Raw genomic sequence first — 16,411 nt, forward strand, 5'->3', positions numbered from 1 at the left:
ACACGGTAGAGGGACCCAGGGCCTGTTACCACACGGTAGAGGGACCCAGGGCCTGTTACCACACGGTAGAGGGACCCAGGGCCTGTTACCACACGGTAGAGGGACCCAGGGCCTGTTACCACACGGTAGAGGGACCCAGGGCCTGTTACCACACGGTAGAGGGACCCAGGGCCTGTTACCACACGGTAGAGGGACCCAGGGCCTGTTACCACACGGTAGAGGGACCAAGGGCCTGTTACCACACGGTAGAGGGACCAAGGGCCTGTTACCACACGGTAGAGGGACCAAGGGCCTGTTACCACACGGTAGAGGGACCAAGGGCCTGTTACCACACGGTAGAGGGACCAAGGGCCTGTTACCACACGGTAGAGGGACCCAGGGCCTGTTACCACACGGTAGAGGGACCCAGGGCCTGTTACCACACGGTAGAGGGACCCAGGGCCTGTTACCACACGGTAGAGGGACCCAGGGCCTGTTACCACACGGTAGAGGGACCCAGGGCCTGTTACCACACGGTAGAGGGACCCAGGGCCTGTTACCACACGGTAGAGGGACCCAGGGCCTGTTACCACACGGTAGAGGGACCCAGGGCCTGTTACCACACGGTAGAGGGACCCAGGGCCTGTTACCACACGGTAGAGGGACCAAGGGCCCTTTAACATAAGGGTGCGTGAAGATAAGTCACAGCCAGTAAGGCCAGTTCATATCCATGTCTCCAGTAAACGATTTAGCCATCCATCGCCTGCTTAACAGAATATGTAGCCAGCTGTGGGGCACTGCAATACTGATCTATGATTAATGCTGAACACAAACATGTCTGATATGATCATCTTCCATGGTTTTTAAGAAGTGGCAATAAAGTTTGTTGTTTTATGAAAGAAGTGCTTGACTTTTTCTCATTGTACTATTCAATACAAGTTCCAGAAGTCAGTGCTCTTTTTCTAACAAACAGTTCCAAGCGGTCAAATTAATGGAGGTCACGAGGGGCAGATACATCAGATGGCAGTTTCTTAGCACAGCAATACCATGGGGGTATAAGTGATCATAAGGATCATCTATGTAGTCTCTGTTCCTAGGCATTACTTTGAAGTTTCACCTCCGTGGCTTAGCTGGTTTTCACGTTGGCTGATTTCTGCGTCTAATACACTGAAGATAACATGCCTGTCTCATTGGAGTACAAGGTAGGAGACCAGAGCCTTTTTGGCTTTTTTACACTGCTCTATTACAGCCCCGGCCAATAGTGACTTCATAGTTGTGGATATCCTAGTGTGCGTTTTTTCAGCACAGCTTATATGAGCATTTTACAGTTTGTTCACTACAATACTAACCAACCACTAACAGACCCTTGAGTAAACAGAAGTGCTGAGGAAATGAAAGAAGGAAAAGGACCAGAGCTCTTGAGGAGAGCCTGGTGGTGCATGAAGATGGGGGCACTGGCCTCATAAAGCTTCTGCATTCCTTGTAACCCATCAGTCTGCTAGCACAGACTAGCCTCATGTACTGGCCCAAAGGAACAAGAGCGATTAATATAACTAGGATTGTTTCTTAAGAAAGACATCTTACCTTGAAAAGGAATGTCCACCATTCTAGACGGATCTAAGAAAAGCCCATTGACAAGAGAGCGTGCACTGCGTCTTTCTGCCATGATCTGTAAGAAGAGACATTGATAATAATGGATTTAGTGGGTCATGGATGGTAACGTGTAGGGTGTGTGTATTGTGATATACAGGTAGGGGGCTCCAGAATTAATTTGTACTCAGCCAGTCACATTACATTAGACCTAATGCTGTAATGTTTTGTGAAGCTACTGGTGAGCATAGTGGGGGGGGAGGGGAATCTTCCTTTAATTTCCTTTGCTATTTAAACACCAGCAGCTCATTACCTAGTTGCTTGGTATTTCGTATGCATGGTTATTCTTCACTACTGCCATACTAGACGTGTACCTAGTGTTAACTTAACAAGCGAGGAGATCGTCTGAAGAACCTATGTAAATATTTCTTGTCCAGCTGATTCCTAAAGCCTATCCTTGTTTCCGCTACTCTAACTAGTTACGCTGCTCACTGGAACCAGAACCACTCCCTGCTGTTCGCAGTCAAACTTTACCTCTGCCGCTTTTCACGGACATCTCCACTCTACTCAGGAAGCTCGTCAGCGCTGACATAGTAAGTAGTAGGCAGACGAAGCTTCTAATTCTATCACTGAGATCGTAATAACTGTATGTGCACTTGCTATAAAAAGTACCTACTGTGTTCTGCCACTATTGTTTAATAAGTGGTTTGCTTTATTATTTACATTTATATTAACACTTGTAATCCCTCTGTTTGTAATCACGCACAGCCTCTTCCTTGCTGTATCACCTTGGGATATATTATTTCGTTACCTCAGTATAAGTCCTAACAAACTACATCATTGTGCTGATCTCACAGAGGTTAGTTTGTGAATTTCCCTTGCCACATTCCTAAATCTCTCTATAGAAAGAACAAAGGCTACCTGCAGTAACATATTATTTCATATAGTAATAGTGTTGTTAAACGGTAGCTACAACCTATGACTAAAAAAACTAAATGTATCCTTACCTGATAAATTATTTTCTTTCCTGGCATGGAGATTCCACGATTCCATTCAATTACTGTTGGGAATTCAGCTTCTGGCCACCAGAAGGCAGCAAAGACACCCCAGCAAAGCTTAAGTATTCCTCCCCTTACCATAATCCCCATTCATTCAGCCGAGGGAAAGAGGAACACCAGGGGTATAGAGGTGCCTGAAGATTATGTAAAAATAAATGCCGCCTTAAAAAATATAAAAAAAGGTGGGTCGTGGACTCTCCATGCCAGGATAGAAAATAATTTATCTTCAGGTAAGCATAAATTTTGTTTTCTTTCCAATGGCAGGGAGAGTCTACGATTACATTCAATTACTGTTGGTAAACCAGTAACCAAGCAAGAGAAGATGCAGAATGGATAGGGAGAAGTAAAGGCAGACGGACCTAAACTGAAGGCTCCACCGCTAGAAGCAACATTCTCCCGAAAACCTCAACGAAGACAAAAACATCAAAGTTGCTAAATTTTTCCTTGCAGATTTGTTCCAGGGAAGCTTAGTTCTTAAAAGTCCAGGAAGAGGAATCAGCACAAGGAGAGTGAGCCGTAATCCTCTCAAGAGGCTGCTGTCCAGCCATCTCATAATCCAACGAAAGTCACTCCATAGCCAAAAGGAAAAAACATAATTTATGCTTACCTGATAAATTTATTTCTCTTGTAGTGTATACAGTCCACGGATCATCCATTACTTGTGGGATATTCTCCTTCCCAACAGGAAGTTGCAAGAGGATCACCCACAGCAGAGCTGCTATATAGCTCCTCCCCTCACTGTCATATCCAGTCATTCGACCGAAACAAGACGAGAAAGGAGAAACCATAGGGTGCAGTGGTGACTGTAGTTTAATTAAAATTTAGACCTGCCTTAAAAGGACAGGGCGGGCCGGATACACTACAAGAGAAATAAATTTATCAGGTAAGCATAAATTATGTTTTCTCTTGTTAAGTGTATCCAGTCCACGGATCATCCATTACTAGTGGGATACCAATACCAAAGCTAAAGTACACGGATGATGGGAGGGACAAGGCAGGAACTTAAACGGAAGGAACCACTGCCTGTAGAACCTTTCTCCCAAAAACAGCCCCCGAAGAAGCAAAAGTGTCAAATTTGTAAAATTTTGAAAAGGTGTGAAGCGAAGACCAAGTTGCAGCCTTGCAAATCTGTTCAACAGAAGCCTCATTTTTAAAGGCCCAGGTGGAAGCCACAGCTCTAGTAGAATGAGCTGTAATCCTTTCAGGGGGCTGCTGTCCAGCAGTCTCATAGGCTAAGCGTATTATGCTCCGAAGCCAAAAGGAGAGAGAGGTTGCCGAAGCTTTTTGACCTCTCCTCTGTCCAGAGTAAACGACAAACAGGGCAGATGTTTGACGAAAATCTTTAGTAGCCTGTAAGTAAAACTTCAAGGCACGGACTACGTCCAGATTATGCAAAAGACGTTCCTTCTTTGAAGAAGGATTAGGACACAATGATGGAACAACAATCTCTTGATTGATATTCCTGTTAGAAACCACCTTAGGTAAAAACCCAGGTTTGGTACGCAGAACTACCTTGTCTGAATGAAAAATCAGATAAGGAGAATCACAATGTAAGGCAGATAACTCAGAGACTCTTCGAGCCGAGGAAATAGCCATCAAAAACAGAACTTTCCAAGATAAAAGTTTAATATCAATGGAATGAAGGGGTTCAAACGGAACTCCCTGAAGAACTTTAAGAACCAAGTTTAAGCTCCACGGGGGAGCAACAGTTTTAAACACAGGCTTAATCCTAACTAAAGCCTGACAAAATGCCTGGACGTCTGGAACTTCTGCCAGACGCTTGTGCAAAAGAATAGACAGAGCAGAGATCTGTCCTTTTAAAGAACTAGCTGATAAGCCTTTGTCCAAACCCTCTTGGAGAAAGGACAATATCCTAGGAATCCTAACCTTACTCCATGAGTAACTCTTGGATTCACACCAATAAAGATATTTACGCCATATCTTATGGTAGATTTTCCTGGTGACAGGCTTCCGAGCCTGTATTAAGGTATCAATGACTGACTCGGAGAAGCCACGCCTTGATAGAATCAAGCATTCAATCTCCATGCAGTCAGTCTCAGAGAAATTAGATTTGGATGATTGAAAGGACCTTGTATTAGAAGGTCCTGCCTCAGAGGCAGAATCCATGGTGGAAGAGATGACATGTCCACTAGGTCTGCATACCAGGTCCTGCGTGGCCATGCAGGCGCTATCAGAATCACCGATGCTCTCTCCTGTTTGATTTTGGCAATCAGTCGAGGGAGCAGAGGAAACGGTGGAAACACATAGGCCAGGTTGAAGAACCAAGGAGCTGCTAGAGCATCTATCAGCGTTGCTCCTGGGTCCCTGGACCTGGATCCGTAACAAGGAAGCTTGGCGTTCTGGCGAGACGCCATGAGATCCAGTTCTGGTTTGCCCCAACGATGGGCCAGTTGAGCAAACACCTCCGGATGGAGTTCCCACTCCCCCGGATGAAAAGTCTGACGACTTAGAAAATCCGCCTCCCAGTTCTCTATGCCTGGGATGTGGATCGCTGACAGGTGGCAAGAGTGAGACTCTGCCCAGCGAATTATCTTTGAGACTTCTAACATCGCTAGGGAACTCCTGGTTCCCCCTTGATGGTTGATGTAAGCCACAGTCGTGATGTTGTCCGACTGAAATCTGATGAACCTCAGGGTTGCTAACTGAGGCCAAGCTAGAAGAGCATTGAATATTGCTCTTAACTCCAGAATATTTATTGGGAGGAGTTTCTCCTCCTGAGTCCACGATCCCTGAGCCTTCAGGGAGTTCCAGACTGCGCCCCAAACTAGAAGGCTGGCATCATACCATTGGACAGATGGACCCGAGAAAGCCACCAGAGAAGAGAATCTCTGGTCTCTTGATCCAGATTTAGAAGAGGGGACAAATCTGAGTAATCCCCATTCCACTGACTTAGCATGCATAATTGCAGCGGTCTGAGATGCAGGCGCGCAAATGGCACTATGTCCATTGCCGCTACCATTAAGCCGATTACTTCCATGCACTGAGCCACTGACGGGCGTGGAATGGAATGAAGGACACGGCAAGCATTTAGAAGTTTTGATAACCTGAACTCCGTCAGGTAAATTTTCATCTCTACAGAATCTATAAGAGTCCCTAGGAAGGAGACTCTTGTGAGTGGTGATAGAGAACTCTTTTCCACGTTCACTTTCCACCCATGCGACCTCAGAAATGCCAGAACTATCTCTGTATGAGACTTGGCAATTTGAAAGCTTGACGCCTGTATCAGGATGTCGTCTAGATACGGAGCCACCGCTATGCCTCGCGGTCTTAGAACCGCCAGAAGTGAGCCCAGAACCTTTGTAAAAATTCTCGGGGCAGTGGCCAACCCGAAGGGAAGAGCTACAAATTGGTAATGCCTGTCTAGAAAGGCAAACCTTAGGAACCGATGATGATCTTTGTGAATCGGTATGTGAAGGTAGGCATCCTTTAAGTCCACTGTGGTCATGTACTGACCCTCTTGGATCATGGGTAGGATGGTCTGAATAGTTTCCATTTTGAATGATGGAACTCTGAGGAATTTGTTTAAGATCTTTAGATCCAAGATTGGTCTGAAGGTTCCCTCTTTCTTGGGAACCACAAACAGATTTGAATAAAATCCCTGTCCTTGTTCCGTCCGCGGAACTGGATGGATCACTCCCATTACTAGGAGGTCTTGCACACAGCTTAGGAATGCCTCTTTCTTTATCTGGTTTGCTGATAACCTTGAAAGATGAAATCTCCCTTGTGGAGGAGAAGCTTTGAAGTCCAGAAGATATCCCTGAGATATGATCTCCAACGCCCAGGGATCCTGAACATCTCTTGCCCACGCCTGGGCGAAGAGAGAAAGTCTGCCCCCCACTAGATCCGTTTCCGGATAGGGGGCCGTTCCTTCATGCTGTCTTGGGGGCAGCAGCAGGCTTTCTGGCCTGCTTGCCCTTGTTCCAGGACTGGTTAGGTTTCCAGGCCTGTCTGGAATGAGCAACAGTTCCCTCTTGTTTTGAAGCGGAGGAAGTTGATGCTGCACCTGCCTTGAAATTTCGAAAGGCACGAAAATTAGACTGTTTGGCTTTTGATTTGGTCCTGTCCTGAGGAAGGGTATGACCCTTGCCTCCAGTAATGTCAGCAATAATTTCCTTCAAGCCAGGCCCGAATAGGATCTGCCCCTTGAAAGGAATGTTGAGTAATTTAGACTTTGAAGTCACGTCAGCTGACCAGGATTTAAGCCATAGCGCCCTACGCGCCTGGATGGCGAATCCAGAATTCTTAGCCGTTAGTTTAGTCAAATGAACAATGGCATCAGAAACAAATGAGTTAGCTAGCTTAAGCGTTCTAAGCTTGTCAATAATTTCATTCAATGGATCTGTCTGGATGGCCTCTTCCAGGGCCTCAAACCAGAATGCCGCCGCAACCGTGACAGGCGCAATGCATGCAAGGGGCTGCAAAATAAAACCTTGTTGAATAAACATTTTCTTAAGGTAACCCTCCAATTTCTTATCCATTGGATCTGAAAAAGCACAACTGTCCTCAACCGGGATAGTGGTACGCTTTGCTAAAGTAGAAACTGCTCCCTCCACCTTAGGGACCGTCTGCCATAAGTCCAGTGTAGTGGCGTCTATTGGAAACATTTTTCTAAATATAGGAGGTGGGGAAAAAGGCACACCGGGTCTATCCCACTCCTTGCTAATAATTTCTGTAAGCCTTTTAGGTATAGGAAAAACGTCAGTACACACCGGCACCGCATAGTATCTATCCAGCCTACACAATTTCTCTGGAATGGCAACTGTGTTACAGTCATTCAGAGCAGCTAATACCTCCCCAAGCAATACACGGAGGTTCTCAAGCTTAAATTTAAAATTAGAAATCTCTGAATCAGGTTTCCCCGAGTCAGAGATGTCACCCACAGACTGAAGCTCTCCGTCCTCATGTTCTGCATACTGTGACGCAGTATCAGACATGGCTCTAACAGCATTCGCGCTCTCTGTATCTCTCCTAACCCCAGAGCTATCGCGCTTGCCTCTTAATTCAGGCAATCTAGATAATACCTCTGACAGGGTATTATTCATGATTGCAGCCATGTCCTGCAAGGTAATCGCTATGGGCGTCCCTGATGTAATTGGCGCCATATTAGCGTGCGTGCCCTGAGCGGGAGGCGAAGGGTCTGACACGTGGGGAGAGTTAGTCGGCATAACTTCCCCCTCGACAGAACCCTCTGGTGACAATTCTTTTATAGATAAAGACTGATCTTTACTGTTTAAGGTGAAATCAATACATTTAGTACACATTCTCCTATGGGGCTCCACCATGGCTTTCAAACATAATGAACAAGTAGGTTCCTCTGTGTCAGACATGTTTAAACAGACTAGCAATGAGACTAGCAAGCTTGGAAAACACTTTAAAACAAGTTTACAAGCAATATAAAAAACGTTACTGCGCCTTTAAGAAACACAAATTTTCCCAAATTTTGAAATAACAGTGAAAAAATGCAGTTACACTAACGAAATTTTTACAGTGTATGTAATAAGTTAGCAGAGCATTGCACCCACTTGCAAATGGATGATTAACCCCTTAATACCAAAAACGGAATAACAAATGACAAAAACGTTTTTTAAACAGTCACAACAACTGCCACAGCTCTACTGTGGCTTTTTACCTCCCTCAATAAGACTTTTGAAGCCTTTTGAGCCCTTCAGAGAAGTCCTGGATCATGCAGGAAGAAGCTGGAAGTCTGTGTCTGTAATTTTTTCTGCGCAAAAAAAGCGCTAAAATAGGCCCCTCCCACTCATATTACAACAGTGGGAAGCCTCAGGGAACTGTTTCTAGGCAAAATTCAAGCCAGCCATGTGGAAAAACTAGGCCCCAATAAGTTTTATCACCAAACATATGTAAAAAACGATTAAACATGCCAGCAAACGTTTTAAAATACACTTTTATAAGAGTATGTATCTCTATTAATAACACAATCACAAAGAAGGCAGGATCCAGCTTTTGTATATAATAAAATCCAAATTTTATTCAGTATAATTTAAAACGCCAAACAGGCTATAGAAACAGCACAAACAAAGTAGGTGTGTGAGCGTGACACCAGGGCTTACATGTTTCGGCCAGCAGCCGTAATCATAGCCATAGGTGCCATGCAGGTGAGTGCATACTTAAAAAGGTAGTAGTAAATTGTGATTGGACAAAATACAAATTAAAAAAACGCCCACACTTCGCAGGTAGAAAAGGGAGTTAACCCTTACTTCCCTAAATATGGAACAACACGTATAGATACATAGACAGGTTAATATGTGTACAGAGTTATGGTATAGAATTCAAGACATCATTAGTGCATGATATACATGTTGGAGAAAATAGATAAAAATAAAGATAAAAATAAAAATAAAAGTTCTGGCCATACAAACCGACAGAATGCTATATAGATGTACAAGACTAAACACTATACATAAATAGAATGCTGCACTAGATGTACTATACTTCAAATTATGGTGCAAAAATGTATAGAATATAAAATATTTAACTTATAATACTTGACACTTCTAATACACAATATTGTATAGTAAAGTTTAGCCCCTGTCTACCTAATCTTAGTATAGTGATAGAATGTGTACTATGTAGACAATGCACCTAAATTTATATAGTGGTGCTTGCGGCTAGTTGTAATACTATATAGACTTTATGAATAATGTATAACAGGATAAGAGGGAAGGGGGAGAAGAAAGAGAAGGATGGAAAAAAGGATGAAAAGAGAACGCATAATGTATAATTCAATAGTAATGAAAGTATGAAGGAACATATACTAGAATAGTAAAATGAAAGCAAATAACATTGAGTAAAAGTGTGTATAATAGTTAGATATATGCCCTAAACGTACGATGATAATTCAGGTGGTGATAATGAGATAGATAGAGTAACACAAACAAACACTATGTCTAACACTCAGCAGGGCATTCTAAAGGCACCCACTGTCCCCATTGTTTCTTTAAATGCTGTTAATGCCTCTAATACTCCCAGTATACCCAACACAACATCTGTAAACCTGGTACCACAAGCAGCAAGATCCAAAGATAGAAATACTGTGTCCAAATATGTCTCTACTAATAGACCAGATGAACAAATGGGGGCATACATTGGGAACACAGGGGCACAGGATATGCTACTTTTGAATCAGGTTTTTCCAATGGGTCCACCTCTGCAGGGTATAGGGGGGACACCACACAACAGCCAAGAGAGATACCCTGTACGGGGCAACCGCACACAGACCAAATACAAATAAATAGTGTGGTAAACCTATCTTCAACTATACTGACTAATGATCAAATTGATGTACTCTCTCTGGGTTTAGGTTTTGCACCTACTACAAGTTTCGACATCTTCCAAACACTCATTGATATCAATAAATTTGTAAGGAATATCACACTTAAGAAACATTTTTCAGACATTTCATATGAGATTAGCAACTCTGAATCAACTAGCGTCCACACTACAACATGTACTGGTATAAACACATTTTCTGAAGTCTGTGATCTTATATCTCTACAAAATTTAGCCATAGAGAGTAATAGTGCATCTGGAACACTGAATAGGGCTTTTTCATTTAAAAACAAATCTACCTTCTACCCAATACAAAACAGAGGGCCAATAATAGAGACATTTCACGCACGTGTAGAGGCTGACCTACAGAAACTAAAAGAGACTATAGACAGTACAACAAATAACCTGACTAAAAGACAATCTCAAGCACTCAGGTCACTACAACAACAACCAAATCTAGTGATTAGACCGTCAGATAAGGGCGGTACTATTGTAGTCCTTGATAGGAAGGATTATGTATCAGAAGCTCTCAGACAGCTAAGTAATCCTTCAGACTACTCACTCTTACCCAGAAATCCAACTAATGAGTATAAGAAACTCCTATGTGGTATCCTAGATGATGGTATTGAACATGGTTTTTTGGATGAAAATACAGCTGACTATCTTTATGTAAAATATCCTAGGATCCCAGTCTTCCATATGTTCCCTAAGGTCCATAAATCATTAATTGATGTAAAGGGCCGACCAATAGTTAGTGGTATTGATTCCTTATTTGAAAGATTGTCCCAGTGGCTTGATGCTATTTTACAACCTCTGGTTAACCAACTACCCTCATATACCAGGGACTCAAAGCATGTACTCAATTTGCTAAGGGATACAAATTGGCAAACAAATTATCACTGGCTTTCAGTGGATGTAGTCTCATTATATTCCAGAATTCCACATAATAAAGGCATTGAGGCAGTTAGGTACTTTTTGATCACACATACAGAATACACACCTGCCTTTCAAGACTATGTTTTGAGAATCCTGGAATTTCTTTTGACTCACAATTTTTTCACCTTTGAAGGGCGATACTATGTTCAGAGATGTGGAACGGCCATGGGGGCGAAATACGCCCCCTCCTATGCAAATCTATTTCTTGGCAAATGGGAGCTAGACAACATCTTTGACCACAGTAACCCATACAGATCACATATTTGTTTTTTTAAACGCTACATAGATGACCTTCTTTTCATTTGGTCAGGGTGACCTGTAGATAACATAATTTATGCTTACCTGATAAATTCCTTTCTTCTGTAGTGTGATCAGTCCACGGGTCATCATTACTTCTGGGATATTAACTCCTCCCCAACAGGAAGTGCAAGAGGATTCACCCAGCAGAGCTGCATATAGCTCCTCCCCTCTACGTCACTCCCAGTCATTCGACCAAGGACCAACGAGAAAGGAAAAGCCAAGGGTGAAGTGGTGACTGGAGTATAAATTAAAAAATATTACCTGCCTTAAAACAGGGCGGGCCGTGGACTGATCACACTACAGAAGAAAGGAATTTATCAGGTAAGCATAAATTATGTTTTCTTCTGTTAAGTGTGATCAGTCCACGGGTCATCATTACTTCTGGGATACCTATACCAAAGCAAAAGTACACGGATGACGGGAGGGATAGGCAGGCTCTTTATACAGAAGGAACCACTGCCTGAAGAACCTTTCTCCCAAAAATAGCCTCCGATGAAGCAAAAGTGTCAAATTTGTAAAATTTGGAAAAAGTATGAAGCGAAGACCAAGTTGCAGCCTTGCAAATCTGTTCAACAGAGGCCTCATTCTTAAAGGCCCAAGTAGAAGCCACAGCTCTAGTGGAATGAGCTGTAATCCTTTCAGGAGGCTGCTGTCCAGCAGTCTCATAAGCTAAACGAATTATGCTACGAAGCCAAAAAGAAAGAGAGGTAGCAGAAGCTTTTTGACCTCTCCTCTGCCCAGAGTAAACGACAAACAGAGAAGACGTTTGTCGAAATTCCTTAGTTGCCTGTAAGTAAAATTTTAGAGCACGGACTACATCCAGGTTGTGCAGTAGACGTTCCTTCTTCGAAGAAGGATTTGGGCATAAAGAAGGAACAACAATCTCTTGATTGATATTCCTGTTAGTAACTACCTTAGGTAAGAACCCAGGTTTAGTACGCAGAACTACCTTATCCGAATGAAAAATCAAATAAGGAGAATCACAATGTAAGGCTGATAACTCAGAGACTCTTCGAGCCGAGGAAATAGCCATTAAAAATAGAACTTTCCAAGATAACAACTTTATATCAATGGAATGAAGGGGTTCAAATGGAACGCCCTGTAAAACATTAAGAACAAGGTTTAAACTCCATGGTGGAGCAACCGTTTTAAACACAGGCTTAATCCTGGCCAAAGCCTGACAAAAAGCCTGGACGTCAGGAATTTCTGACAGACGTTTGTGTAACAGAATGGACAGAGCTGAGATCTGTCCCTTTAATGAACTAGCGGATAAACCCTTTTCTAAACCTTCTTGTAGAAAAGACAATATCCTAGGAATCCTAACCTTACTCCAAGAGTAACCTTTGGATTCACACCAATATAGGTATTTACGCCATATCTTATGGTAAATCTTTCTGGTAACAGGTTTCCTAGCCTGTATTAAGGTATCAATAACTGACTCAGAAAACCCACGTCTTGATAAAATCAAGCGTTCAATTTCCAAGCAGTCAGCTTCAGAGAAGTTAGACTTTGATGTTTGAAGGGACCCTGAATCAGAAGGTCCTGTTTCAGAGGTAGAGACCAAGGTGGACAGGATGACATGTCCACCAGATCTGCATACCAAGTCCTGCGTGGCCACGCAGGTGCTATTAGAATCACTGATGCTCTCTCTTGTTTGATTCTGGCAATCAATCGAGGAAGCATCGGGAAGGGTGGAAACACGTAAGCCATCCTGAAGTCCCAAGGTGCTGTCAGGGCATCTATCAGGACTGCTTCTGGATCCCTGGGTCTGGACCCGTAACGAGGAAGCTTGGCGTTCTGTCGAGACGCCATGAGATCTATCTCCGGTTTGCCCCAACGTCGAAGTATTTGGGCAAAGACCTCCGGATGAAGTTCCCACTCCCCTGGATGAAAAGTCTGACGACTTAAGAAATCCGCCTCCCAGTTCTCCACTCCCGGGATGTGGATTGCTGACAGGTGGCAAGAGTGAGACTCTGCCCAGCGAATTATCTTTGATACTTCCATCATAGCTAGGGAGCTTCGTGTCCCTCCCTGATGGTTGATGTAAGCTACAGTCGTGATGTTGTCCGACTGAAACCTGATGAAACCCCGCGTTGTCAACTGGGGCCAAGCCAGGAGGGCATTGAGAACTGCTCTCAATTCCAGAATGTTTATTGGCAGGAGACTCTCCTCCTGACTCCATTGTCCCTGAGCTTTCAGAGAATTCCAGACGGCACCCCAACCTAGAAGGCTGGCGTCTGTTGTTACAATTGTCCAGTCTGGTCTGCTGAATGGCATCCCCCTGGACAGATGTGGCCGAGAAAGCCACCAAAGAAGAGAATTTCTGGTCTCTTGATCCAGATTCAGAGAAGGGGATAAGTCTGAGTAATCCCCATTCCACTGACTTAGCATGCACAGTTGCAGTGGTCTGAGGTGTAGGCGAGCAAAGGGTACTATGTCCATTGCCGCTACCATTAAGCCAATTACCTCCATGCATTGAGCCACTGACGGGTGTTGAATGGAATGAAGGGTGCGGCAAGCACTTTGAAGTCTTGTTAACCTGTCCTCTGTCAGGTAAATCTTCATTTTTACAGAATCTATAAGAGTCCCCAGGAAGGGAACTCTTGTGAGTGGAACGAGTGAACTTTTCTTTTCGTTCACCTTCCATCCATGTGACCTTAGAAATGCCAGTACTAACTCTGTATGAGATTTGGCAGTTTGAAAGCTTGAAGCTTGTATCAGTATGTCGTCTGGGTACGGAGCTACTGAAATTCCTCGCGGTCTTAGTACCGCCAGAAGAGTGCCCAGAACCTTTGTGAAGATTCTTGGAGCCGTAGCCAATCCGAATGGAAGAGCTACAAATTGGTAATGCCTGTCTAGAAAGGCAAACCTTAGATACCAGTAATGATTTCTGTGAATCGGTATGTGAAGGTAAGCATCCTTTAAATCCACTGTGGTCATGTACTGACCCTCTTGGATCATGGGCAAAATTGTTCGAATAGTTTCCATCTTGAACGATGGAACTCTTAGAAATTTGTTTAGGATCTTTAAGTCCAGGATTGGTCTGAAAGTTCCCTCTTTTTTGGGAACCACAAACAGATTTGAGTAAAACCCCTGTCCCTGTTCCGATCGTGGAACTGGGTGGATTACTCCCATTAACAAGAGCTCTTGTACGCAGCGTAGAAACGCCTCTTTCTTTGTCTGGATTGTTGACAACCTTGACAGATGAAATCTCTCTCTTGGAGGAGAGGATTTGAAGTCCAGAAGGTATCCCTGAGATATTATTTCTAGCGCCCAGGGATCCTGGACATCTCTTGCCCAAGCCTGGGCGAAGAGAGAAAGCCTGCCCCCCACTAGATCCGATCCCGGATCGGGGGCCCTCAATTCATGACGTTTTAGGGGCAGCAGTAGGTTTCCTGGTCTGCTTGCCCTTGTTCCAGGACTGGTTAGGTTTCCAGCCTTGTCTGTAGCGAGCAACAGCTCCTTCCTGTTTTGGTGCAGAGGAAGTTGATGCTGCTCCTGCTTTGAAATTACGAAAGGAACGAAAATTAGACTGTCTAGTCTTAGTTTTGGCTTTGTCCTGAGGCAGGGCATGGCCTTTACCTCCTGTAATGTCAGCGATAATCTCTTTCAACCCGGGCCCGAATAAGGTCTGCCCTTTGAAAGGTATATTAAGCAATTTAGACTTAGAAGTAACATCAGCTGACCAGGATTTTAGCCACAGCGCCCTGCGTGCCTGAATGGCGAATCCTGAATTCTTCGCCGTAAGTTTAGTTAGATGTACTACGGCCTCCGAAATGAATGAATTAGCTAGTTTAAGGACTCTAAGCCTGTCCGTAATGTCGTCCAGAGTAGCTGAACTAATGTTCTCTTCCAGAGACTCAATCCAGAACGCCGCTGCAGCCGTGATCGGCGCAATGCATGCAAGGGGTTGCAATATAAAACCTTGTTGAACAAACATCTTCTTAAGGTAACCCTCTAATTTTTTATCCATTGGATCTGAAAAGGCACAGCTATCCTCCACCGGGATAGTGGTACGCTTAGCTAAAGTAGAAACTGCTCCCTCTACCTTAGGGACCGTTTGCCATAAGTCCCGTGTGGTGGCGTCTATTGGAAACATTTTTCTAAATATCGGAGGGGGTGAGAACGGCACACCGGGTCTATCCCACTCCTTAGAAACAATTTCAGTAATTCTCTTAGGTATAGGAAAAACCTCAGTACTCGTCGGTACCGCAAAATATTTATCCAACCTACACATTTTCTCTGGTATTGCAACTGTGTTACAATCATTCAGAGCCGCTAACACCTCCCCTAGTAATACACGGAGGTTTTCCAGTTTAAATTTAAAATTTGAAATATCTGAATCCAGTCTGTTTGGATCAGAACCGTCACCCACAGAATGAAGTTCTCCGTCCTCATGTTCTGCAACCTGTGACGCAGTATCTGACATGGCCCTAATATTATCAGCGCACTCTGTTCTCACCCCAGAGTGATCACGCTTACCCCTTAGTTCTGGTAATTTAGCCAAAACTTCAGTCATAACAGAAGCCATATCCTGTAATGTGATTTGTAATGGCCGGCCAGATGTACTCGGCGCTATAATATCACGCACCTCCCGAGCGGGAGATGCAGGTACTGGCACGTGAGGAGAGTTAGTCGGCATAACTCTCCCCTCGTTGTTTGGTGAAATTTGTTCAATTTGTACAGATTGACTTTTATTTAAAGTAGCATCAATACAGTTAGTACATAAATTTCTATTGGGCTCCACTTTGGCATTGCAACAAATGACACAGGTATCATCCTCTGAATCAGACATGTTTAACACACTAGCAAATAAACTTGCAACTTGGAATACAATTCAATTAAAAACGTACTGTGCCTTTAAGAAGCACAGAAAATCTATGACAGTTGAAAATTAATAAATTGAAACAGTTATAGCCTCAATCCTTGTAAACAACACAACTTTAGCAAAGGTTTATCCCAATAGCAAAGATAACAAATTCTGAAAGCAGGAAACAATTACAGAATAAACGTTTTTTTTATCACAGTCAACTATAATTCTCACAGCTCTGCTGAGAGAAATTACCTCCCTCAAAATAAGTTTGAAGACCCCTGAGTTCTGTAGAGATGAACCGGATCATGCAGGAAATACAATGAGCTGCTGACTGAAAAAACTGATGCATAGAAAAGGCGCCAAAACCGCCCCTCCCCCTCACACACAGCAGTGAGGGAGAACAGAAACTGACAGAAAAAAACAG

At 43.7% G+C, this 16,411-nt stretch overlaps 1 protein-coding gene across 2 annotated transcripts in view; it reads right to left on the reverse strand.

Moving 5' to 3' along the window:
- APBB1 (amyloid beta precursor protein binding family B member 1) overlaps positions 1 to 16,411 on the reverse strand; it is a 248,072-nt gene that overhangs the window by 33,173 nt on the left and 198,488 nt on the right. For both annotated transcript variants that reach the window (XM_053708844.1, XM_053708843.1), the window contains exon 10: positions 1,564 to 1,648. In XM_053708844.1, the coding sequence (XP_053564819.1) occupies positions 1,564 to 1,648 (85 nt within the window). The remainder of the gene's footprint in view (positions 1 to 1,563; positions 1,649 to 16,411) is intronic.

This window comes from Bombina bombina, chromosome 3 (genome assembly GCF_027579735.1).
Source record: "Bombina bombina isolate aBomBom1 chromosome 3, aBomBom1.pri, whole genome shotgun sequence".
Lineage (NCBI taxonomy): Eukaryota > Metazoa > Chordata > Amphibia > Anura > Bombinatoridae > Bombina > Bombina bombina.